At 44.8% G+C, this 25,339-nt stretch overlaps 7 protein-coding genes across 8 annotated transcripts; 4 read left to right on the top strand and 3 right to left on the bottom strand.

Annotated features, from left to right (window-relative positions):
• The first annotated feature begins 298 nt into the window (after window positions 1-298).
• LOC6526904 (homocysteine-responsive endoplasmic reticulum-resident ubiquitin-like domain member 2 protein) lies at window positions 299-3,767 on the top strand. The gene is made up of 4 exons (XM_002087967.4): window positions 299-907; window positions 1,472-1,938; window positions 2,379-2,699; window positions 2,759-3,767. Exons 1-4 carry the CDS (start codon window positions 704-706, stop codon window positions 3,153-3,155), a joined length of 1,389 nt encoding a protein of 462 aa, XP_002088003.1. The 5' UTR covers window positions 299-703; the 3' UTR covers window positions 3,156-3,767.
• A 285-nt stretch (window positions 3,768-4,052) lies between these two features.
• LOC6526905 (alpha-aminoadipic semialdehyde synthase, mitochondrial) lies at window positions 4,053-8,795 on the top strand. Its single transcript, XM_002087968.4, has 8 exons — window positions 4,053-4,332; window positions 4,450-4,593; window positions 5,343-5,519; window positions 5,584-5,962; window positions 6,027-6,601; window positions 6,824-7,979; window positions 8,039-8,215; window positions 8,280-8,795. The coding sequence occupies exons 1-8, from the start codon at window positions 4,273-4,275 to the stop codon at window positions 8,396-8,398; spliced, it is 2,787 nt and encodes a 928-aa protein (XP_002088004.1). The 5' UTR covers window positions 4,053-4,272; the 3' UTR covers window positions 8,399-8,795.
• Window positions 8,796-9,753: 958 nt separating this feature from the next.
• LOC6526906 (ethanolaminephosphotransferase 1) lies at window positions 9,754-14,170 on the top strand. 2 transcript variants are annotated; one of them, XR_001454321.3, is made up of 9 exons: window positions 9,754-10,329; window positions 11,912-11,980; window positions 12,039-12,225; window positions 12,294-12,550; window positions 12,615-12,769; window positions 12,825-13,005; window positions 13,072-13,281; window positions 13,349-13,682; window positions 13,948-14,170. XR_001454321.3 is itself a non-coding variant. In XM_002087969.4 (9 exons), exons 1-9 carry the CDS (start codon window positions 10,273-10,275, stop codon window positions 14,032-14,034), a joined length of 1,245 nt encoding a protein of 414 aa, XP_002088005.1. In that variant the 5' UTR covers window positions 9,754-10,272; the 3' UTR covers window positions 14,035-14,170. The 2 variants fall into 2 exon arrangements, 1 of the variants encoding a protein (XP_002088005.1); XM_002087969.4 differs by having other exon boundaries at window positions 13,349-13,390.
• Window positions 14,171-15,061: 891 nt separating this feature from the next.
• Window positions 15,062-18,281, bottom strand: LOC6526907 (bromodomain-containing protein 7). The gene is made up of 4 exons (XM_002087970.4): window positions 18,090-18,281; window positions 17,216-17,838; window positions 15,489-17,154; window positions 15,062-15,429 (listed from the first exon to the last, which is right to left on the bottom strand). The coding sequence occupies exons 1-4, from the start codon at window positions 18,145-18,147 to the stop codon at window positions 15,191-15,193; spliced, it is 2,586 nt and encodes an 861-aa protein (XP_002088006.1). The 5' UTR covers window positions 18,148-18,281; the 3' UTR covers window positions 15,062-15,190.
• A 187-nt stretch (window positions 18,282-18,468) lies between these two features.
• On the bottom strand, window positions 18,469-19,512 carry LOC6526908. Its single transcript, XM_002087971.3, has 2 exons — window positions 19,296-19,512; window positions 18,469-19,231 (listed from the first exon to the last, which is right to left on the bottom strand). Exons 1-2 carry the CDS (start codon window positions 19,510-19,512, stop codon window positions 18,588-18,590), a joined length of 861 nt encoding a protein of 286 aa, XP_002088007.1. The 3' UTR covers window positions 18,469-18,587.
• A 186-nt stretch (window positions 19,513-19,698) lies between these two features.
• LOC6526909 (uricase) lies at window positions 19,699-21,049 on the bottom strand. The gene is made up of 2 exons (XM_002087972.4): window positions 20,437-21,049; window positions 19,699-20,376 (listed from the first exon to the last, which is right to left on the bottom strand). Exons 1-2 carry the CDS (start codon window positions 21,005-21,007, stop codon window positions 19,892-19,894), a joined length of 1,056 nt encoding a protein of 351 aa, XP_002088008.1. The 5' UTR covers window positions 21,008-21,049; the 3' UTR covers window positions 19,699-19,891.
• A 1,768-nt stretch (window positions 21,050-22,817) lies between these two features.
• On the top strand, window positions 22,818-25,036 carry LOC6526910. Its single transcript, XM_002087973.3, has one exon. The coding sequence runs from the start codon at window positions 22,838-22,840 to the stop codon at window positions 24,941-24,943; it is 2,106 nt and encodes a 701-aa protein (XP_002088009.2). The 5' UTR covers window positions 22,818-22,837; the 3' UTR covers window positions 24,944-25,036.
• Window positions 25,037-25,339: the final 303 nt, after the last annotated feature.

Consider the following 25,339-nt stretch of genomic DNA (forward strand, 5'->3'; position numbering starts at 1 on the left):
ATACTATTTAGTTTTCTCATTTAAAGTTCAACGTCTCAAGTGTTATACATAATCGTACACGTCACTATGACGCGAGTTGGCATCCCCGAAAGTCAAGGCAACCCTGTTGCTGAGTATATGGCATTAACAAGTGTTGCTGCCAGTGATGAGCAAAATGTACTGCTGAAAGTCACTAGGAAGGATGCTGATTTCGAAGCAAAAAATTCTGAAACAGCTCAAAACTAAGTGTTGAAAAACAATGTTTTTTAGTTTTTAAACCCGCGCCTAAATTGCCACATACGACTCACCTCGGAAACTCTATTTTCGACTGTTCGTAAAACCTGCGACTTAAAAATACCTGCTACTCGCGGCAGCCCCGTGACCGACGCTCATCACTGGCCACAGGTCAGAACCAAATGAAGACTAGTTTTTTGATCAACTGCGGAACGTTTACTGCGTTTCATAATCAAAAGTGCTGTGCTGCGAGCCAAACACCACAGAACAGCTGGAATACCAAACAACAACATAGCAAATAATACCAAATCTAATGTCAAATTCGGAATAAACTACATCTCGAAAATTGCAGCGAGCAGAGTAGGAAGTGAGAAACAGTGGCTGCGAAAAAAAGTGTCTCCGCTAGCGCAGCGAATACCCATCACCGATCTTCGCGCATCGCGGTCATTAATTAGCAATAGAAAGTTCTCCGACTCGCAGGGTCAGCCAGATGGAGGAGAACGCCGCCCCACCCGCAGCCGCCACAGCCGCGGGCTGTGATGCCGCCACCCGTCAAAAGAATCCGGAAACCAGTGTCCGGCTGCTCATCAAGTCGTCCAACCAGCAGTACGAGGATCTCAATGTGGACTCCGACCTCTGCTGGACGGTCCAGCGGCTGAAGAAGCAGCTATCTCTTATCTATCCTGGCAAACCGGTGGGTAATCGAGTAGCTACCACCCCCTTTTTGCTCTCACATACTAACTTGCCCAGGAGCCCCCTCTTATCTTATCGAGAAATTTGTTATTGTTTATCATCTTCGTTTAGGATTCGTTGGTGTGGCGGTTTCCAGAGCTATTTGCGTCTTAGTCGCAAGTACACGTCAGTAGATTGCCTCTCGAAATTATAGCCGCCGTCATGCACTTGCGTCATGCACTCTTGGTCTATGCCAAATCGATGGCTCGAAACTGGGATTAGTTTGGTTACGGTTAGAAAGTGATAAGGTTTTTGGACATACGTGTGCGAAGTTGCTTATGTACATTCCACATAAATTAATTAAGTTAGTATCAAGTATCATTACCATACAGTCAACTGACATGTACAAGTATGTTATCTCTTGGAGTGTGCAAATAAATAGATTTAAGCGCTGTTTGATAGTATACATTTCGAGCAGCGTTAATAGCAACAATGAGTTATCTCTAAGTTTCCCTCTGTATACCTCTAACTGAAAGATCTTTAAATTTGAAGCATTACAACTAATTGTTTTCCTTTATTCCCGCAGAAAATTCAAGATCAGAAGCTTATTTACTCGGGCAAGCTTTTAGATGACTCCCAAAAGATATCGGAGGTGATACGCAGCTACAAGGATGTCTACCAGCAGCACCACATATTTCACTTGGTCTGCGCCAGCAAGCAAGTGATAACGCCGCCAGTCAAACCCGCCACTGTGCCGCAAAAGGATGCGGTTCCAGCTGGGCCCGAGGTCAGCGGGATTGCAAATGAGCTGCGACAACGTCATCCCACGCATCAGCAGCAGGCACAGCAGGGCAACGCTGCATCGCCCGTGGCGGGTGACATCGGTTTGGCCAATCCCTGGACGCAATTCTGGCAGCAGAACCAGGGCGCAGCAGCTGTCGCCAATGCCAGTGCCAGTGCCAGTCCCCAAGTTTTGTTACAGCAGCAGGCGCTCATCTACAACGCCTGGATGCAGCAGGCTTACGCGCAGTACATGCAGCAACTGACTCTCCGGTGAGTGGGCAGAACCAGAAAGCTAACAATCACACATTTGATCCAACAATTCAGTCATATCAAAAGCAAAGTATTTAAATTCCATAGAGCTCGAAACCCAATATACTTTATATTATTCCCTGCTAAGAGCTTCTTGATAATTCTAGTCTTTCTAAAAAACAAATGAAATCAAATACGGTTTTAGCATTCTAAAAGTTTTTTTAAAATTATTTATAATCTGTTTTTGTTGGGTTATCAGACGTGCTAAAATCGTACTATTTGCGTGCCCACTATCACAGCGAAATAATAATAATATAGTTTTTGGCGGGCCCAAACAATTTATTGTGCGCAATTAAGTTTTGCAACTTGATGTTTTCATGTTAAGGAACCATTATTTTCTATAATATTGAATGCTGCAAATGAATGCTTTTTACACAACAATCTTCTATTATACCACACAGTGCTACGTTGTCGGGTTCGAACGAATCTGGCTTGGCGCCACCGTCTCAACCCCTGCTGCCCACAGTTCCACTGATTGCGGTGCCACAACCAGTGGCAGGAGCAGCTGCAGACCCGGCCGCACAGGTTCCTGTCGCCCCTCAGATAAATGCGGCGCCGCAGAACAGAAACTTCCCCAACATTCAGGAGGAACCGGAAATGCGCGACTGGCTGGATAGCTTCTTTAGCTTTACGCGATTGGCCATTTTTGTGACTGTCCTGTACTTTAACTCCTCACCGCTGCGATGCTTACTGGTGCTGCTCATCGCCGGAGCGATTTATTTGTAAGTAAAATCCCCTTTTGAAATTGAATTGAAAGAGTAAAATGATTATTGTTTCTTAGGTATCACATTGGTGTCCTACGACGTCGTCGCGAGCGCAACAATAACAACATCAATCGTAACAATAACGCTGACGATGCGGCCGCCTTTGCTGCAGTGCAGCAAATTCAGCGCATGATGGATGCGGCCGTGGAGAGAGAGAACAACGATCCCCAGGCAGCCAATGAGCCAGGTGCAGTGCCAGCGGCCGGACCTGCAGCCGCTGCTGGTCAAGATGCAATCGATGCACCTGTCGCTGCTGCTCCTCCGGTTGGGGCCGCTAATCCAGATCCGACTGACGTTTCCGCGGAAGCCGTTGCTGTGGAACCACCAAATGCCAATAACTCTGTGATTTCCGTTGTGCGCACCTTTGTCATCACCTTCTTCACTTCGCTGCTGCCTGAGGCGCCGGCGCTCTAGAGGATCGATCTGTATGTTATACAGAGGGACGTGGTGGAGCATCCACAAACCAGCTTTACAGCTTTACGGCTTTCCTCTTTCTAACCACACGTAATCAAACTGTTATTCCGTTTTCCTTTTAGTTTTGCATACCTGAGATGTAGGAAAAAACAAACAATTTGTTTTACTAGCTGTAATCATGTATATTTATTTCCGAGAGTTAGCCGAGTCACAACATCGTGACTGCTGCCTCAATAGTTTGTAGACCTTTAGATTTAACTAAGAACGTACTCTGTTTTTGATGTGAATAGTAAAATGATTATAACCTGCACTGAAATCTGTGCCAGAGACGAACCTATGAAACCAAGATGCAATTAAAATAAAACGTATGCTTTAACACCAAAAACCAAAATCGTAAGGTGGTGTTTACAAGGTGCAATTCTATCTATAAATTAAATCAAGAACATGCATTATTAGTTGTAACTAGAGTTTTATTTAATCAATTTGAAATCATTGTTTATTAAATCTAAAATGATCTTTACTTGAGTATAAGTTGATTATTTAATGATTATTTATAAACCTAATGCATAAAATCCTTCAGACTATTAAAGAGGATATTTTGTAAATTTAAAATGTTATTATTCGCCTGTAGTATTATAAACTATTATGAGAAATTCAATGAGGGAATAATCGTTTTCCCTGGAAATGTTTAAAAGAATTGCATTGTGTAAACAGCGCTGGAGGAATTTTCCCGGACGGTTCTCTTAATTCTTAGGCACTTCTCTTATCAAAGTGGAAAATTTTCAGCCGAAAATCGAACTGAGATCCCGATTCCCTCACGGGTAAGTGACAATCACCAGCAGCTCGCTCTTTTTGCCCTGCTAACGCACAAAATTCGTTTCTTTTAGCTGCGATGAGATGCATGGAGAGCACGGCTTATCGCTGGATTTACGACTGGGTCCAACTGCTGATTAGAGGCTGTTTCGCGGATCGCCTCCACCGATGCCTTTAGAAGAGTAGCAGAGCTCGGAGCCAACGGATCGGATCATTCATTCCACTCAAGCCAAGTATAAGCACCACGGTTACAATTAAATTCGCACTTGATCTGCTCGAACTGATCCCACAAAGCTGCCGAACCATGTGGCGAGTGATTCAACAGCGCGCAACAATCGCGCATCCGTTCACCAGACAACGTCATGTGAGTGGCTTCCACTCCGCAATTGCAACCTCAATGAATAACTACATTCATATGCGTATAAAAGATATTCATTTTTGAATTATGTATTTTACATATCCCAATCTTTTGTTGTCCCAGAGTCGAGTGATTGCCATACGGCGAGAGGATCAGTCGGTGTGGGAGCGACGTGCTCCTTTTGGACCCACCCATGTCCAGAAGCTGGTCAAGCAGAATGTTAAGGTCATCGTGCAGCCCTCCAATCGTCGGGCATATCCCATGCAGGTGAGTCCATTATCCACAGCTTGTAACTTTCCATGGCCAGTTGGCAACGGATTTATTGAGTCTGCGGCTAATCTCCCATGGAAATCATATCGGTGGTCGTCAGGCCAGCAAGTACGCGTATATAGGTAGCATAGTATGTGGTGGGTACATACATATAATGGCACACACGCCCCCCAAGTGCTGCATCATAAATATAAACTCGGTTGATAAGCCTCCATGGAGCTCTAAATTTGGCAATTTCTCGCCCTTGAAATCGAGTACAAAACAAACGATGAGGAGAGGAAAAACAATGGAAAGCAAAGCTTATCGTTCGGAGCAATGATTGCAAAGAATCTATACTATATTTAACTGATTTGTGGAGATGATAACATTTTACTAGGGTCACGTGAGAAAGAAGACTAGGTGATGTCCTAAAATCAAAACTAAAATAGTGAAATATCAATACCTTCAGCAATTAATTCAGTTACAGTACCTAATAATAAAATACCTGATACCTTTAAAATAAATTCAATTACAAAAACAATTAGCTCAGTTGATGAAAAAAATTAAAAAAACTAATCAGATTTAATAAAGTCGAGGGGCGAGAAGATTAAATGGTTCACACGTGTGTAACAACCTCATCTTTCGCCTGATGCATTGTAAAGATTACCAGGGTATTATTTTTAGGATTAATAGAAAAGATAAGCGGGCTCCCAACTGAATGAATAACAAATAGTAACATTGAGTTGTTTTGTTTCCTCCCGGAACAGGCCTACATGCAGGCTGGAGCACACATTCAGGAGGACATCAGTGATGCTTCGGTGATATTTGGAGTGAAGCAGGTGCCCATCGATTCCCTGATTCCCGGCAAGACCTACTGCTTCTTTTCGCACACGATTAAGGCGCAGGAATCGAATATGCCGCTGCTGGATGCTATTTTGGAAAAGGTTTTTATCACACTTTGTTTATTTTTATAAAGTTTGCATAATATATTGCCACTGTTATCCGTAGAAAATACGCCTCATCGACTATGAGCGAATCATCGACGAACGTGGAGCACGGCAGGTGGCCTTTGGCAAATATGCCGGAGTGGCTGGCATGGTGAACATCCTGCACGGCATTGGACTGCGTCTCTTGGCCCTGGGACATCATACACCCTTCATGCACATTGGACCCGCCCACAACTATCGCAATTCCTCGATGGCACGCCAGGCAATCCGGGATTGCGGCTACGAGATCTCGCTTGGCATGATGCCCAAGTCCATTGGACCACTTACCTTTGTGTTCACTGGCTCCGGAAATGTTTCGCAAGGTGCCCAGGAGGTGTTTTCCGAGCTGCCCATTGAGTATGTTCCACCTGAGATGCTTCGCAAGGTGGCCGAGCATGGAAGTGAGTAAAGTTGAACCATTCTTTCCTCATCTCTGAATAAACTAAAATGTGTTATTTATGTTAGATCAAAATAAGCTTTATGGCTGCGAAGTGAGCCGTTCAGATCATCTGGAGCGTCGTGAGGGCGGCGGATTCGATGCCAAGGAATACGATGAGTTCCCCGAACGATATATTTCCACCTTCAGCACGAAGATTGCACCGTACGCATCGGTCATTGTCAACGGCATCTACTGGGCCGTGGGCAGTCCCAAGCTGATCAGCATTCCGGATGCCAAGAATCTGCTCCGTCCGGCAAACACTCCCTGGCTGCCTACGAGCAAGGGTAGTCCTGCTTTGCCCCATCGCATGCTGGCCATTTGCGACATTTCCGCCGATCCCGGTGGCTCCATTGAGTTCATGAACGAGTGCACCACCATCGACACTCCATTCTGCCTGTACGATGCGGACAGGAATAAGGATACCAAGAGCTTCAAGGGTCCCGGCGTTTTGGTCTGTTCGATTGATAATATGCCTACACAATTGCCCAGAGAATCAACGGATTTGTTTGGGGAGCTGTTGACTCCTCATGTTCATGATATTATTAAGAGCGATGCCAAGAAGCCGTTGGCGGATGAGAACTTCTCGTACCCCATTCAATCTGTGAGTTTACCTATGCAATTATTGAATATCTCTTTTGAAAATTGATTACTTCCAAAAATACCCAAAGCCTACGATTGTAACTAATACTTTGACTAATAGTAATTAGTAATTAGTAATTACTAACTAATAATTACTTTCTTAATTTAAACACTTGTGCATCATGCCTTCTTATCTGCATCTGTTATCAGCGAGTAAATGCCGCGTCTCTCTGTCCGATTTCAGGCTATCATCGCCAGCAACGGTCAGCTGACCGAGGGCTTCCAGTATATTCAGGAGCTCCGAGAGTCGCAGAGCCACAGATCGCGCCACAAGATGGAGGGAAGGTACGAGTCTGACAAGAAGGTCTTGGTACTGGGAGCTGGCATGGTGTCCGCTCCACTCGTGGAGTGGCTGCATCGCGAGAAGGACGTGAGCATCACGGTGTGCTCGCAGGTCAAGGAGGAGGCGGATCGCCTGGCTCAACAGTATGCCGGAGTGGACAGCGTCTATCTGGATGTGAACGAGAGCACTGGCCACCTGCAGGAGCTGTGTGGCACGGCGGATGTGGTGGTTTCCCTGCTGCCCTACAGTCTCCATGGCATGGTGGCACGTTATTGCGTGGCGGAGGGCACCCACATGGTTACCGCAAGTTATCTGAACGACGAGATCTCCGCTTTGCACGAGGAGGCCAAGGCCAAGGGAGTGACCATCATGAATGAGGTGGGCTTGGATCCTGGCATCGATCACCTTCTGGCGCTGGAGTGCATCCACGAGGTGCAGGACAAGGGAGCCGTTGTCGAGTCCTTTGTGAGCTATTGTGGCGGTCTGCCTGCTCCGGAGCATTCAAATAATGCCCTGCGCTATAAGTTCTCCTGGTCACCGAGAGGAGTACTTCTGAACACACTTTCCGCTGCGAAATATCTGAGTCAGGGACAAATTGTGGAGATTTCCGGCGGCGGTGAACTCCTGTCAAGTCCACGCAGCTTGAATTTCCTGCCAGGATTCGCCCTGGAGGGTTTCCCCAATAGGGATTCCACCAAATACGGCAACCTTTACGGCCTGGGCAGGGATGTGCACACTCTGCTTCGTGGCACCATACGCTACAAGGGCTTTTCGGAATCGATTAAGCCCATGCAGCTGCTGGGACTTATCGATCCGGAGCCACATGCTCTGCTGCATCCCAGTGGGCCAGATGTTACGTGGCGCCAGCTGGTGATCCATCTTATGGGCATGTCGGATTCGACCATCTTCTACGAGAACCTCAAGCAGAAGCTAACCGAGCGCATTGGAGATGTGGACGGCATCGAGAGCTTGGGCCTGCTGGATGACACTCCTGTGGTGAAGCTGAACACTCCGCTGGACACGCTTAGTCACTATCTCTCGAAGCGACTGGCCTTCGGTGGGTTAACCACTTAATTCGAAAATTATGTTTTAAATAATTATACAATTGATTTACAGAGCGGGATGAACGCGACTTGGTGGTGCTGCGCCACGAAGTCGGCATCCGTTGGCCCGATGGTCGTCGTGAGGAGCGTGGAATCAACTTCGTGGTCTACGGACAGCCCCAGGGTCACTCTGCCATGGCGATGACTGTGGGCAAGCCAGCTGCCATTGCAGCCAAAATGATACTAGACGGTGAGTTCCCTCATCAGCACTCCTTAAAAGATGTTTAAATAATTCCAAATCATTGGCATTTCAGGGGAGATCCAGGAACGCGGCGTCCTGCTGCCCTTCACCCCGGACATCTATCGTCCCATGCTGCAGCGTCTGCGCTCCGAGGGTCTGACTGCCACGGAAACCTCCAGATGGCTGAATTAAGTTGTCCGAACTGATCCCGAGAAAATAAGCTTAAGTCTGTACTCATATTACTTTTTTTTGACTGCCCACCGCTTCGGTGATACTACTTGTTTTATCACTCGGGTATTTCGTATTCCATATTTCGTATTTCGTTGTTCGATAAGAGTGTCATTACGTTATCATAATACTGGAATAAGTTTTATGACTACTGCTACTTGAAGTACGTAAACAAGTAGAAGTTGTTGTCCACATTGCGAAACATGTTTCCTTAACGTGAATTAATTTCGAGCTGATTGTTAATGATTTATTTGATTAAATATTTATGTTAAAAACAAAAGACTTTAGTGCTCCGATACTAATATTGATCTATACTGTATGAGTGGGTTGTAATTAAAGTTTAGAGTTAATAGGCCTGGAATATACAACATTGATTGTGATTATAAGCCTGTATGCCAATTTTTCAAACCATTTAATCTTCAAGATTCGATTTCCGTTCGATTGTACCTTTAGCGCCTGGCAACCCGATCTCGACCAGCAAAGGGTTATCTCCCGAACTTGAACTAAAGTGAATCAAATGAAGAAACCCGGTCAATCTATATTTAGTGTTCTATAAAACACGCGCATAAAACATCATTGTGATGGCGGTCGGTCATTAACGTTTTTAATTGTAATAAACAACAGGCCACACATCTCCCTGGCATTATTGTGGCAAATGTGGAGCCTGAGACTGATAACCTCTACGCCGGGCAGCAATTTTGTTGCCCATGGGGAGTGGGAGCAATCTCGCGTTTTACAAATTTTAATTCACGTTCATTCAATGCAAAACACACACACTATCTTTTCCAGATAAGATTGTGCGGACTAGTGATGCCCATTACACGTAGTCACACAAGTGGCTATACTTTATTCTATTTTGCATAATCAGCGGGAAGTAAAAGGTTCTTTTTAAGGTATGCTTCTCACTCGTAATATTCCAAATAATTTGTAATCTGATGTAATATATGAAACATGAATACAGGATATTAATACTCTATATTCAACTTCTATTCTCCTATTCTGGTTTCCTTTGAACAAGAAATAATTGGAAAAATATAGTTACTCATTAACTACTCAAATACGAACTAAAAAATGTGATCATTCGACTTGAGCTTGTCATAGATATGCCCTGATATTAATGAAAAACCCAAGCTCACCAAAAAGTAGTTGATGCTTAGAACATCCGGCGGTGGGGGCCTGGTAAAACCCGGATCAGACCGAATAACCGCCAAGTGTGCATCACTGGTGGGCTGTGCTGTGCGCACCGGGATTCGTAGTTGTGGAACCCAAGTCGCGGTCGGCTCGGGTCTGGGCCTGATAAGTCCGCGTCCGCGTCCGAGTCCGCAGTTCCCATTCAGATGCCGGCCCGTCCGGAATAAGTGCGTCGTGTGTTCTTCATCTTTGGGCTGTGCTTTATATACACCCATGCACATACGTACGTCTGCGTGCTCGTCTCCGTCCGGTTCTTCATCTTCTTCTTCTTCTTCTTTGTCGTCGTCGGCAGTTGGACGAGTGCAGGAGTAACTGTTGTTTGCGTGTTGCGTTTTGTTTTGGAGAGCGGACAAAGCGATTATTTAATTTACCCGCATTCCGCATTCCGCTTCTCGCCGCATACGTCCGCGTGTGAACGAATCCGTGAATCCGCATATCTGTGTAGATCCGCAGATGTTATACAATACAATGCCGAGGTAGCCAACTGACTGACCCGCAGCAAAGGTCAAGCCGATACGCGCTAATCAGACTTCCGATCCAAGTGCAAACTCCCCAGCGTTATTACTTGCCACCCACTGTGCAGTTGTTAGTGCGGCAGTACGGCCAAAAACATATTGAAAAAGTAGTAGACAAATTGAAATTACAAAATGGGTTGCATGCGCTACTTGTCGGAGGCTCATTTGCGGGGCTTCGAGCGTTATAAGGTGAGCTCTTTTCACGGGGCAGCGGGAGCACGGCCCCCGGTGGGTGGTGAAAATCAATGTGTCCCAATCGGGTAATCCCCCACTTCCCCAGTTCGGTCAATTGTTATAAATCCCTCGAAATGAACTACATTATCGATTTAACCCAGTTTCCTCGAGTCGTTCGATGTCACCCCAGAAAACTTGACTTGAATCCTAAGCAAGTCTACTTCCCCTCAATTCTTAATCGATCCTCAATCGGTTACTGGTTTTGAAACACTTATGCTTAGACTTAGGAGGCTTAACGTTCCACCTTTTTATTTTTAAACTTTATTTAAATCTTTGGATAGTTGGGCATATCGGTTTTGGCTGCATTTTACAAATTAGTATGTTTTTGGAAAGATTTAAAACAAGATCCCTTACGTTACAACACTGAAACAAGTTTAAGCTTAATTACCCTAATTGGTAGTAATGTATTTTGTTACTATATCAGTTATAATGTTCATTATCATCATGAAAATGCATGTAATATATTTTGTTGGTTACTATTTAAGTTACCATGTTCATTATCATCATGAAAATGATTGGTTCCATGATACTTGTACTATGAAAATATTTTTATCAATTCGAAAATCTTTTCCCAACGTGTAACGACTTTCTATTATCGGATTACGATTTTTTCCAGTTCCGGTTGCTTCGCGAGGCAGATTAGGCAACTATGTGTCGAAATTTAGTACTATCAAAATGTTGTAGTATACAGTTCTACTAGTGTAGGTCATCAATTAAGAGATAACCAGACTAAACAAATGTTTCGCAAACGTTCATTAAAAGAAGGCATTGAACTGTCACGGAACCATGTGCTGGAGCTTTGAAAATATTTATACTCGTACATTGGAAGTACATTTGTAGATAGATAGTGCGGATTCGATGGGTGGGGATGAGTTGGTTGCTATCAATAGTGGAATTTGTACTTGTAAAGATTACAACATGCAAAGACAATAAGATGAACAAAGTAGGGAGCTCAAAAGTAGCCTTACAGTTGGCGGTAAAAAAAAACAGAAATCTAGACCATTAAAATCTATGCTAATGCAATGGAGTGCAAGTGTCACGACTATCAAATATCTATTATATTAACCAACTTGAATGGAATCTGCATATTAACATTCAACTCTGTAGATCTTGAGTTATATAGATATCAATATGAATGGATCCACTCGGTGATCTTGGGTTATACATACATATATTCAAGTCCTGGTCAAAATGAAGACAAGTATTTAATCTAGTTGTAGCATACTTTCCACGAATACAACATACCCTATTACTCCATAACAACATGTACTGCGCAGCGGTATAAATCGATATCTTATCAAATCTTCCTTAAATAAAGTTGTACCCAACATGATTGGAAAAATTTCGTCGGTTAAGTGTAATTTATTTTCCCTTGACAAAATATGAACCGAATTCTAATCACTCAGTTTTAACTTGTAGATTAACTTTCAACTTGTAGATGTCAATGGTTGGCATATTGTATTAATAGAAGTGAAAGGAAAGGGAAAGTGTCTTGAGAAATGTTTTTAATCAATATATCTTATTATTTATTCCGTAGTACAGCAGTATAGACACGAGCTTCCTCAGCGTCTATGTGATGCACCCGTTTTGGAACTACTGTGTGAAGGTATTCTATAAAAAATATCCTACATTATGTACATTTTAAGTCACATTTCGTTTTCCAGTTTGTTCCCAAATGGCTGGCGCCCAACGTTCTGACCTTCGTGGGTTTTCTCATGACTGTCGTCAACTTCATCCTGATAGCTTACTACGACTGGGGCTTTGATGCAGCCAATTCAGAGACGGGAAATTCGGTGCCCGCCTGGGTGTGGACAGTGGCGGCCATAAATATACTCATTTACTATAACTTGGGTGAGTTTGTGCACAAGGAAATCAACTATAGTGGTATCCATAGTATCATTATTTTATTTCGTTATCAGATGGCATGGATGGCAAGCAGGCGCGAAGAACTGGAACGAGTGGACCACTGGGAGAGCTGTTCGATCATGGACTGGACTCCTATTCCGCTGCCCTGATACCCATTTACCTATTCTCCCTTTTTGGCACCCACGACTTGCCGCCGATTCGCATGTTCTTTGTGATCTGGAACGTATTTCTCAACTTCTATCTTACGCACGTGGAGAAGTACAACACGGGCGTTATGTTCTTGCCCTGGGGTTACGACTTTACCATGTGGGTAAGTAAAACAAATGTACTTTAAGTTCATTTATTTCAGTTTTATAATATCCTTTCATTCTTAGGGAGTGAGTGGCATGCTGTTTGTGGCCACCGTCTTTGGACCTGAGATGTATCGCTTCAGCATATATGGTTTCACTGTGGCGAACATGTTTGAGTTCGTTCTAATTGGTTCCGGCATGGTCAGCAGTCATCCGATCATAGCTAGAAATATCTACCTGTAAGTTTCGATACCTATTCATATAAGTTATAGATTACATTTTGCCCGGTTTTAGTTCCTATAAAAACAAGACTGGAAAAATGCGACCCATGTGGGAGATGCTGCGACCATTCTTCGCTTTCGTCTGGCTCTTTGTGATCACTGTAGTCTGGTCGTTCTTTTCTCGCAATGATGTGATCAACCAGGAGCCACGCATTTTATGGATACTCTATGGCACTATATTTTCCAATATTGCAGTAAGTACATAAGTGAAAATCTCAATTGCTTCAAAAGTAAGAAATCTCCCGAATTCTGTTTTATAGTGCCGACTGATAGTGGCCCAAATGTCGGACACGCGTTGCGATGCCTTCAATGTGCTCATGTGGCCACTGGCCGCCACAGTGGGTGTTTGCTGTTTTCCCTACTACGAGAAGGTCTTCGACACGGATCTGACGTCGGACACCGAACGCTGGATACTCTATGGGCTAACCATTTTCTCAACTCTAGCTCACTGGCACTACGGCTACGGCGTGGTAAGATACCCTACCCTATCATTAAATATTTATATGAATGATATATTTAAATATGAACTATTTGTAGGTTTCTGAGATGTGCGACCACTTTCACATTCGCTGCTTCAAAGTAAGAAAATCTAGCAGCCAATCGGGTTCAGATATAACTCAACCACTTCTGCAGAATAATAACAAAATCAAACCGTTGAAAAGCCATTGAAACTAAATCGCTCACTAACAAAAATCACATCAAAAAACCGGGGACAACCAAAATCAACCATCTTGTGATATATAGTATATATACATATATATATATAAATGGGTTCCAAACATTTAGCCCTCGCCTAATGTCTAGGTTCTAAGTGGTCCATACTCAAATCAAAACACTAAACCGATACTCGCCATACGCGGTTTCTAATGTGGTAAAGTCCATACGAAGATATTATGTAATCCAAATCCTAATCATAGGCTAAGAACTTACTACTATATACGATAAACCTAGGCTAATCGCATGAAAGAGTTATCGTCAGAGATGTTTTTAACCAGCATGTTGATATATAGCAGCCCTAACTGCATGATCCGATAAGTATTATGTGCCTGAAGACAGCTACTGAATGAAGTTGTATACCTATGATAATGCAACTGCTATGTTCACTGTACCGCCCATCGTATTGTAATTTTCTGTAGATCACAAAACAGACTGTCGCCGCTGAGGAAGAGCTGCAGGATGTGGTTGAAGACGCCAAACCTACGGAAAACGTCGAGGAAGTCTAGCTTTTGCCGGTTCTTCTGCAATTGTGTTGTGTTTAAACTTTAAATCGTTACCTAGTTCAGTTAAGACAAATTGACAGTGTGTTTAGGCTTAAGCTCGAAATTGAAACGAAAATATTATTGTTAGTGCTAAAAGAAAGTTAAATAAATGAATACTTGATCGTTCTCAGATCGGTTTTGCTAGCTTTACCAACTTTGTAAGCAAGAAAAAATGTTGTTTTTATCACTTTGATTATACCCGTTACTCGTAGAGTAAAAGGGTATACTAGATTCGTTGAAAAGTATGTAACAGGCAGAAGGAAGCGTTTCCGACCATATAAAGTATATATATTCTTGATCAGGATCAATAGCCAAGTCGATTTGGCCATGTCCGTCTGTCCGTCCGTCTGTCCGTCTGTCCGTATGAACGTCGAGATCTCAGGAACTACAAAAGCTAGAAAGTTGAGATTAGGCATACAGACTCCAGGGACATAGACGCAGCGCAAGTTTGTCGAATCATGCTGCCACGCCCACTCTAACGCCCACAAACCGCCCAAAACTGCGACGCCCACACTTTTGAAAAATGTTTTAATATTTTTACATTTTTGTATTGGTCTTGTAAATTTCTATCGATATGCAAAAAAACTTTTTGCCACGCCCACTCTAACGCCCACAAACCGCCCAAAACTGCCACGCCCACACTTTTGAAAAATGTTTTAATATTTTTTCATTTTTGTATTGGTCTTGAAAATTTCTATCGATTTGCAAAAAAACTTTTTGCCACGCCCACTCTAACGCCCACAAACCGCCCAAAGCTGCCACGCCCACATTTTTGAAAAATGTTTTGATATTTTTTCATTTTTGTATTAGTCTTGTAAATTTCTATATATTCGCCAAAAAACTTTTGGCCACGCCCACTCTAACGCCCACAAACCGCCAAAAACTGTCCTTCGCACTTACACTAGCTGAGTAACGGGTATCAGATAGTCGGGGAACTCGACTATAGCGTTCTCTCTTGTTTTTAAACTAGTTTTTTCCCGACAGCAAAGAATGAGCTTCTGTAATATTAGCTTAATTTTTATTTAGAGTGCAAACGCATTGAATATATGAAAATAATTTAGAGATATTTCATTATCTTACATTATAAACATAGCGCGCGTCTTGCTGAATTCCCGATCTCCTAGTTCAGCAACAGCTGGGCAACAATGCTGTTGTCATCCGCTGGATTGGCGGAATGGAGACCAGATCCGCTTTCAAGGAACTCGCGCAGCTCGTTTTCCAGATCTCCGCCGCCATGCTGTTCGTCAGCCTCGTCGATCTCCATGGCCACAGGTTGCAACTGCGGCAGCGCCACCGGCTGTTGGAGCAGCTCAGGCAGCTGGACGCGGGGAGAAACGGGTCGAGGTGGCGGCAAGCCAGCTAAACAGATTAAAGTTATTAAATAAATAAGCAAATTAACAGTAAGTTATTGAACTTACCATAGGACATGCCCATGGCTTTTCGCAAGGCATAGGGATCTGCGATGGCGGAAGGCGGCAACTTCTTAGCCAGATCGCTGATCTGCTGCGTCAATTGCTGGGCGGTTTGCGCTTCCTCCTGACTGGCGGGCTGCACTAGTCCCAGGTGATTCGGCAAAGGCTGTGATAAACGATCGTGCTGGGTCACTCGCAGTTTCTCGATTAAAGTCAAGTTTTGACTAAGATGCTCGTGCATGCGCCGATTGAGCTCGAAACTCTTCATTTCAGCCTCCATGCCGTCCAGGAAGCTCACATCTATGCCAAGTTCACCAAGGGATTGCAAACCCTTAAAGTCAACGGGGGTATTTTTGTATTTTTCATATTCTTGCTCGATTTGGGCGGTGGTCTCCTGCTGGTTGGGGGCTGCCTCCTCCTGTTCAAAGCACTTTTCAATCTCACGTTGCTCGTATGAATGTAGCTGCATGTTGTATAGCTCATCCAGGGATTTGCTGTGCTCTCCGTTGGTGAGGATATCCAGCAAACCATTTGCAATGGTGGTCCCGTAGCTAGAGTCTTTGGTGAACTGTAAGATGCTCTCCGCATATTCCGCACTGGAGGCATCTCCATACGTACGCAAAACCAATTGCGTTTCGTCGGCACTAAGAGTGGAAAAGCGGGAATCGAAGGTGGGTGCAAAGCTGGCAAAGGCTCCGTAGTTTAAAGGCTTCACAGTCCTCATGGCATTCCTCTTGTCAACCTGTCGCGTCTGTAGTTGTGTGCTTCCTGTTTGCAGCTTGCCTACTAGATCACCAATGGTCACTACCCTTTCAGGACCCTCGTTTTCCTCTTTGATCAACAGATTCAGGGTGGTACTGCCATCTTTCGTTTGACGCAGGAAACCCATCTTGTGGGCATTTCTCTTGGCATTTACCCTTTGTTTTGCCTGTTGGGCAGCATTTTGCACTTGGGCCAGGATTTCTTCGCCCGTTAAATCGTCTACATAAGGCTCGAAATGTGTTTTTGGTGCATTCTCCAAACGAAGTGTTCGCTTGCGCTCTTCCTCCTCCAGCTGAGCAGGAGTTGGTGGCTCTTCCGCTCCCGTTGACGCTCCTTCGTCCGCCGAATCGTGATTTTCCCTTGACATGTCGTTCGAACTCAACTCAAAGCCAAGTTCTTTGGCTGTTAGCTCCCTCATGTAACCTGACATTGGTTTTAGGCTTCTCATCAAATTCTCAGGTTGCAGATGCTTCATTCCGACTTGGAGTAGACGCTTAGCTGCCTTGTTATAAACCGTATCCACGTGGTTGTACTTGATGGCATTATCACACATTAGTTTAAAGTCATCAGTGAATTCGGTTAAAGCGGCATACTCGTGATCATCAATCTTCTGTCGCATTGTTGAGAAGTCCATGGGTCTGCTTATTATGGAAGAGTAACCGGGTGCCATGTCATCAGTCACCGGCCAGGCGAAAAACTGGTGGGGATCCCGCTTCTCCAGGAAGCGCAACAGGTGCTCCAAAAGTTTGTTTAACGGCGATTTCTGCTGCTTTAGCTTGAGCACACAGCTTCGGGGCTCTCTACCCGACTCACTGGAACTGCTGGGGGTCTTTGGCGCCTCGAGAGTCTTGGGTGTAAGAGCATTAAGTGAGTTGGCTCCTCCTGGCGTTGACGGTGAAGGTATTAAAAGCTAGAACGCATTGGATACAGTTAATGAAATGCACTCGCCATGATATGGTAAAGTAACTTACGTCGGGCAAGGGCTTGGTGGGACTGCTGCCTACCAGTCCCAGGGAGGAGGATTGCAGCGACGAGGAGTTGGGCGATGAACCCATCAGAATCTCGTCTAGCTTGCGTGGAGCTATTGGCTTTGTGACAGGACAGTTTGATGGCGAGTTATCCGTGGTGATGCCAGCGAAGAACAAAATATTCTCCGGCAGCGGCTGTGACTGGTCATCGTCCATAAAGCTGAATCCGTCTTGGCTGGAATCGGGATCGGCGGCCGGTGGAGCAACTGACGATGGGGCGAAGCCACTGCAAGCGGCATCGTCAGCGCCGGCCAGCATATCTTCGTCCGATCCTGCGTCCCGATGGCGATCTCTGCTCCTGTGGCGCTTCTCCTTGTGGTGTTTGTGCTTCTTCTCCCGATCCTTCTTCTTCTTTTTTTTCTTTGACTTCTTGTGGCGCTCGCGATGGCCCTGGTGGTCCTGAAGTTCCTCGGGGACTGGCGACATCATGGCCTCGGCTGCTGTGGGCGGTCCTCCGTCTACCATTGGCGAATTGGCACTGTACTCCGGCGTGGCATTCGAGCCCACCTTAAGGATGAGCTTTAGACCTCGTTGCAGCTGAGCCGGGTCCTGGTACTGACTGTATTCTATATTATACAGGGAAAATTCAGGTTTTATTACATTTTCATTTTGTATTATTATTGTATAATGTTCTTTACACGCGCGTAGGATTATTTGTAACAATACATTTTGTATTCTTTTAAAAAAATATATTATGTATTGTTTACCATTTTTTTTTTAAGTGTATGCATGCTCAACAAAAAGCGGCAAAATGTTAGAGCGAGATGGCCTATGGCAGCAGGGGCTCACGTAGACACAGCACTTTCATTTCACTCACCTTCATATTTCTCGCGACGCTCCGACTTGTTTTTCTTGTGCTTCTTGGAGGAGCCCATCTTAGGCTCCCAGTTGACGAAAAATTAGGCAAAGCGGTGAAAATTGTAAGCAAAATAATGAAAAACAAAAATCCGGTGGCGAAAAACAGACGCCATGAGCAGTGTGACCGTGCCTTTCTTCCACAGAATTCTGAAACGTCTCGCTAAAGTCAGCGAGATACTTTTCAACACTGATAATAACAATCGATAGGCTATCGTCTTTTCCGGTACTGAATTCAAAATTTAAAAACGTTATTTTTTTGCTTTTTTTTTTGTTTTATTTTTCTAATTTATATTTTATTACATTATTTCGGTTCAGTGTGGTAAACTTTTTCTAATTACTTTTATTTTTAAAGTAGAAGAATAATTTATTTGGAGAAACAAGTATTGCCTTAGTTTGAAATTTACATATTATTTTGCAGAAGTTTAAATGAATTAAATTTTTTGTTGTGCTTTGTATTTCAGCGAACCCTTCGCTTGAGGATGGGCGCCTTGTTGGCCAGCACACTTTGCCGGTTCATCGGAATGGCAACGGTCCGCACCTTTCGCTTTCCCCCAGAGCGCCGATGGGTGGAGGTCACCACGTTGTGCGTGTTTTGCTTCGGCAGGACGTTGGCCTTTCTCAGACTCGCCTTGTTGGCGGAATTGAAGAGGGTGCGCGTGGAGTTAAGGCTCTGCAGGGAGGTGTCCAGCTTGGTGCGAATCCTGTCCAGATCGGCACGCATTCGCTGGATGTCCATTGCTATGGTGTGACGATCGCTTTGCAGCTTCTTGTGCTGCTGCAACATGGTCTCCAGCACCTTCTTCTGTTGAATGACCTCTCGGATGCGGCTGTTCTGTTCAAAGCCCCTCGATCTCTTCGTACTCTGGTTGATGTTGGCTTTGATCGTCGCCAATGATTTGTGGTTCGTATTGGCGGCGATGCCATGGCCACTGTCCGCCTTTGAGGAGTTGGCGCCACCCCGTATGCGCCCCGATTTGCTGCGTTTCGGGTGCTTGGACACCAAATTCGTTGGCAGTGGTGGTGCAACTGCTGGTGCTGCACTCGGATTCCCAGATGTGGGCAATGGCACAGTTGGTCGAGGTTTTCTAGGTGATCGAACCGCTAGGTAGATGGAAAACAAGAATAACATTGATTGGTTTTGGTTAGTTTGAAGTCAAAAGCTTACACTTCATGGTCGAGTGTATATTGGCCACCATATTGTCGTAAGTCTTTCTGGTGTCGGGCAACAAGTAACGTCCTGGCAACTGGCTTGATCTTAGCGAAGCCTTGATCCTGTCCCTCCTGGTCAGCTGCGACAGCCTGGTCTTGGCACTCTCCTCCTGTTCCCAGTCCCTTCGCAGCTGGGTGGTCAGGATGTGGTTCAAGGCCAGTCGATTGGTCATGGTCACGCTTTTGGGGCTAGATGGAGTAATCTGATGATTTCGAATTTAGATTGCGAATTTTGACTGCCAAAGTGGTCGAAAATTTTGGAATTTTGTTTTATAAATTTTTTTTTAGGAACGATGCCTCATTTTAGGATTGTTAAAAAATGTTTTGACATGGTTTGGAATTATTTAGCTTAGGCAAGGTTGATCTCGAAATAGTTTTGCAAACGATTTATTGATTTTTCCACATTACTTTTTATTAGTTTATCAATGTTTAAATAAGGAGAACCTTTTCTATAATATTTTTAAATACAAACATATATAACTTTGCCGTATGCAATCATGATTCGGCTAAATTGGTTTAGATAGAGTCTAACTAACTACATCAGAGATCGGTCTACAGATGACTGTTGATGTTCTTCCGGGCCAGCTGGGCATAGATGGTGCCATGTGGCTTGTCCACGGGGATGAAGACTTCGTTATTGTCGCCGGGAGCAATCTTCTGGAAGGGCTTCGTATCGAAATTGAAGTAGTGCTTGTTCGGCATGGTCATCGAAATGACCGACACCTGCGGCAGGACATCCAGGACCTGTCTTTCACTCAGATACAGGGTGTGCTGAACGGAGGGCGAGGACACGCCCACCTGCGGATCGCCGGCGAAGTTACGAATGATTATATTCTTGACCGTCTGCCAGGCCCTCAGGAAGTCCAAGTTTTCGGTGTCGGAGTACTCCCATGAGCAGTCCACCACGGTGCTAAAGATGCGGTCGTACTGATCTGGCAGAGATCTGAACTCGTCGTTCACGAAGTTCACAAACGAGGATTGGGTCGTCTTCAGCACTCGAAGACCTTTGATGCCGGTGATGACTGTTTGTTTGGGATCTAAAGAAATAAGAACATTATAAATATTTCTGTTATAATTTTGTATAACTTGTAACTAACCTGTTCTCCTTACAACCACATCGCAGTAGTGGAAAGCGGTGGGAGTGAACACAAAAGCGTGATTGTGCAGTGATCTGTCGTCAATGGAGCTAAAGTCGCAGTTCCCTTGGCCACCGTTCTCACACTTTCCATTGCTGGGGGTTCTGGTCTCTTCCTGGCAAACACGCTGCCAGGGATAGGCCTCCACATGGACGTGGGCCTCCTCCACGTGCGAGTACTTGTTAATGAAGTGCCTGGCCAGGAGCAGGGCAAACTTCTCGGGACTCTCGATGCCATGCTTCTTGGCCAACAGATAGACGGTGTTCTTCTGCGAATCGGTGGCCACGATGTCCGAGTTGTTGCCCTGGTAGTAATCTTTCTTGCTGTACAGCTTCAGGTGAGTGCCCACCTCGAATTCCTGGATGGTGTGCACTGGTCCCTTGCGACTGACATGCAGCACCTTGACCGCATCCTTGCCGTATCCGTGATCGGTAATCTCGTACTGATAGGGCTTGCCATGGTCATCCATGCCGGGGGAACTCTTTGGGTTTGGGCTCGCCGCAGTGGGCTGTCTGAGGGGCGTGGCAAACATTCTGACTGCAAACACTGTCACCGTGTTACTGATGGTCCCATCAATTTCCTTACCGCTTTTTATATCAGAACACCTGGCCAACAACACGAATCTCTGTGTAGTTAGGGATTTCGTTAGCTGATTTCGTAGAAAGCAAGTAGCTGGGAAATCGTATATCATCACTCTCACTTGCCTGTGTATTAAAGGTCTTACTAAAATTATGACTAGTTGCACAGATAATCGGGGTCTAGGGCCCAGTAAACATGACCAAGACTCAAGGCTGTGTCTTCTATCTGCAAGATATTTTATCTTGTTTACTTCACACTCTTCTAAACAAATCCTTGTTTTTGCAATATCACGTAATTCGAAATTTTATAATTGTTTTGTATGTTTGTAAAAGATGAAGTGTGCCCTTAAGTAAAGTAAAGCCAAATTGGTAATCACTACACTGAACTATTTCATTCTTTAAATCGTGCAGTGCGTCAGTAAAATCTGTATTTACGCTCAAGTTAACTATAAAAGCACGAGTCACTATTATTACTGTCTAGAAAATGTGTATGTTTAAAAGATACGTTTATTATTTCACAATACTGAAAAATTCTATTTTTTTAACCCACATAGCAACTGCATATATGAAGGGCAGAAATATTTTTAATAAAATGGAAGCTTTATTTGCAAAGAGTTTACCTTTTTCTTATAAGCCTAAACCTTTTATAAACCAATTCTAGCAAACTGCAATGCAACTTAAATTTTTATTATGCAGTGGGTCAGATGAGGTGTGAATCAATATCAATATCAAATCATTTATCAACAATGCAATACATAAACAATAAAAGGCAATGCGTATAATAAACCCACTTTCGTTATAGCATTTAATCTTAATATAGTGATTTTAATGCTGTTTTGTAAACAGAAGGATTTAAACATACCACTTCAGCTTAGTGTTAAGTCAGTTGTATTATATAGAGATAAAAAATATCAGATGTTCTTTGCGACACTTTTGGTCAAACTGCTCACCAAAAAACTACTATCTACAGAAGCTGTGGCTTAGTGATAATCCAGTTTAATCGCATACAAACCCTGGAAGCAGATATTTTGACAGAAATTGGGGCGTATTTCCAAGAGCTATATGTTTGTTTGTCACTTTTTTTGGGAGCGTGCCTTGTGTGCATAAAGATCTCCCACGATCCGAAGTGGTTGTATATCTTTGCTGGCCAGTTATGTAAGTTCCGTTTGTGGTTATTGGCTTAAGATAAACTATGTGTTGTGTTGGAATTGGAGTGTCATTATTTGTTAAGAGAGAGTTAAATCTATGTATCTTTTGATTTCACGGCTAAGTGCAATTGAAATACGGGAACCACTTGGCATATACACAAATGTATGGATAATAATGTTTACTTTTCCATAAGTACGTGTCGTAAAGTTATTTGGCTTAATTTATGCCCCATAGTATTCTACTGATATGATAAAATATATGATCTTGATGATGGCATCTCATAATCGAGTAGAGAGAACCCCTGCCACATGAATCATACCCACAGATGTGCCGCCTGGAATTTAATCTAATGGATTGCTGGATTGGTAGTTTTATGAAGCTTTTGGCACCTCGGCTGTCCGCCAGAAAGTTTGGCATGCGGTTCAGTGAACTAAAGTGCGACTTATGAATGAGAGGCTTAGATAAGTGAACGCTTTTGTTGTCGACTCCACAAACAAAAGTGCAAATTGTTTTCCAGTGAAACCTGCGACGCACCCATGTAAAATATTATTTTTTGGCAGGCAAACATCGATGTCGCGTGAAACGCAACGAGTTAGTTGCGTTTTTGAGCGCGTTACCAACGGACGACCAGCGAAATGGAGCTGCCAGTAGTCCTTGTTTTCGTACTTAGTGTCATCCCATTTGGAGCCCAGGGTGCGGTGCACGATGAGCTGCCCCAGTGCGGGTTACACGGTGTCTACAGGCAGCGACAGAGTCTCGTCGAATCGCCCAACTATCCGGACAACTATCCGGTGAACACCTGCTGGGATTATGTGGTGCGATCTCCCTACCGCTGCCCCACCAAGTTTCACATACAGTTCCTCGACTTCAAGCTGGAGCTATCGGAGAACTGCAGTCGGGATTACTTGGCCATTGGCCTGAACAACGACGGCGACGACATGGACGTCTTGTGCGGCCAGGTGCTGGGTATCAAGAAGTATCACACACCCGATGGAATCCTGCGTCTGCGCTTCCTCAGCGATGATTCGCCTTGGACGACGAATGGTGGCTTTCGCTTGCTCATCACGCGTTTGGCCTGCGAAAGGGAGGATTCGGTGGCCAGGGGCCTGGACGATGACGAGGAGGATGTCGATGGGGACACGGTGCAGGTGAGCGCCAAGTCGCCTCCAAAGAAGCTGCTCACCCAGCACCACCATCACCACCTGCCACAGCAAAGCCCCCAGCAGCAACTGGAGCCAGCTTTCAACTTTACGCAACCAAATCGTTTGGGCTTTAACTTGGGCTTGCAACCAGGTCTTGGTTATCCTGTTGGCTTGTATCCACCGTCTGCGGGATTACAGCCCCAGTACTCACCGCCTTGTGCTCCCCAGCAACAGCAGCAACAGCAACAACTGTTGCAACAGCAGCAGGAACAGCAACGAATCCTGCAGCAACAGCAACTGCAGCAGCAACTGCAACAGCAGATCCTGCATCAACAGCGACTGCAACAGCAGGCTTTGCAGCAGCAACAGTTGCAGCTGCAGCAACAAGTGCCACTGCAACATCCACAGCAACTTCAGCTTTCCCAGCAGCAGCAACAGCAAGAGTTGCCCCTGATTTCCGATCAATATCAGACCACCTCCTTTCAGCCTCACGCTGTTACTCTCAAGGATTACGATTCCCAGACCTTGCAGCAGTTTGGTGGTCAGTTGGATCTGTGCTGTGCCAGTAGCTTCAATCAGAACCACTTCTATCTCTCCAGTCCCGGATTCCCAAGGACTGTCTTGAACTATCTGCTGCCCAATCAGCAAAGAGATTGCGTATTTTACATAGAGAAGAGCTCACCAAATGTCTGCCGTTTGCGGATTCAGTTTAAGTTCTTTGACTTCGGTCAGAATTCAGGAGGTTCAATTGGAGGCAGTTTTGGCGGAGGATTCGGAGGAGGAGTTTCCGGTGGATTGGGTGGCTTTGGAGGCCAACAAAATTGCAATGGTGACTTTCTGGAGCTGGATGGTCAGCGATACTGCGGCTGTCGTTCGGGCTACGTTCACAAATCGCATTGGGACCAGGGTCGCAAGGCGTTGCGCATGCGCATAGGACAGTCGAGCAGCACCACGTCCAATGGCTTCCTGCTGGAGATATTCCAGGATCAGGACTCCGACGGCTGTCGCCAAGATGCTGTCCAAGGATTTGGATTTGGTCAGCAGCAACAGCAGCAACCACAAAGGGGATTGGGCTTGTGGCCGCAGGGCATACAGCCTCAATTGGGCTTGCAACCCCAATTGGGATTGCAACCTCAGTTGGGATTACCGCCGCAAACAGCACAAATGTGGCCGCTGCAAGCCGGATATCCTGGCTTTATCAGTGGATATCCCCTACCCTTTGCGCCCACTCCTTATCGAGCGGCGAGAAGGATTTCCTACGCTCGCGGAATTGATGCTCAACAGCCATCGAGAGTGGTGGAAACCAACTCCACCCGCAAGGAGTTCTACTACTTCGACGGCGATGAGGCCTTTGCCCGTGCCGCCTTGGACGATGACGAGGATGAGGATAAGGCTCACCTGGGCGTCACAACTCAGTCACAGTCTCCAACCCAATCCGCAGTTAAGCCAGTGTCGCCTGTGGTTACGAAAGCCTTCGAACAAAGCAGTTGCTCCTTTGATTACATGGAGGTACTTAAACTTTCGGTCGACACTCTCTGGCTAACTAAACCCTTGTGCTTTTCGCCCCTGAGAAGTTGGTTCCCAAACATTTTTGGCTAATGGTGCCAAACAAGCGGTGGTACTAACTATAGCTACAAATTTTTTAATTATGTAAAAGATTTAAAAGCTAATAAAAAACTAGGGAATTCTAAATGCCGTTCAATATGTTGTTTTACACATTTTTGGTGATGAACGTATTTAATACAATATTTATACGTTTCATGACAATGATTCCAAATTTCCTCAGCATTAATCTGCGATCCTAGCCAGCGGCATTCGTACTTCACCAGTTTTGTTAACGTCATAGCGAGTGTATAAAGTAAATATGATAAGGAATGCGTCTTTTCACTTCGCTTAGTCATCCACGGGAGGCTTACACGCTCGATGGTCATTACTAGGCGAAGGCACGAGCTCCAGCAGCCCCACCCTCGCCCTCACCCACTCCATATCGCAATT

This window comes from Drosophila yakuba, chromosome 2L, assembly GCF_016746365.2.
Source record: "Drosophila yakuba strain Tai18E2 chromosome 2L, Prin_Dyak_Tai18E2_2.1, whole genome shotgun sequence".
In the NCBI taxonomy this organism is placed as follows: Eukaryota; Metazoa; Arthropoda; class Insecta; order Diptera; family Drosophilidae; genus Drosophila; species Drosophila yakuba.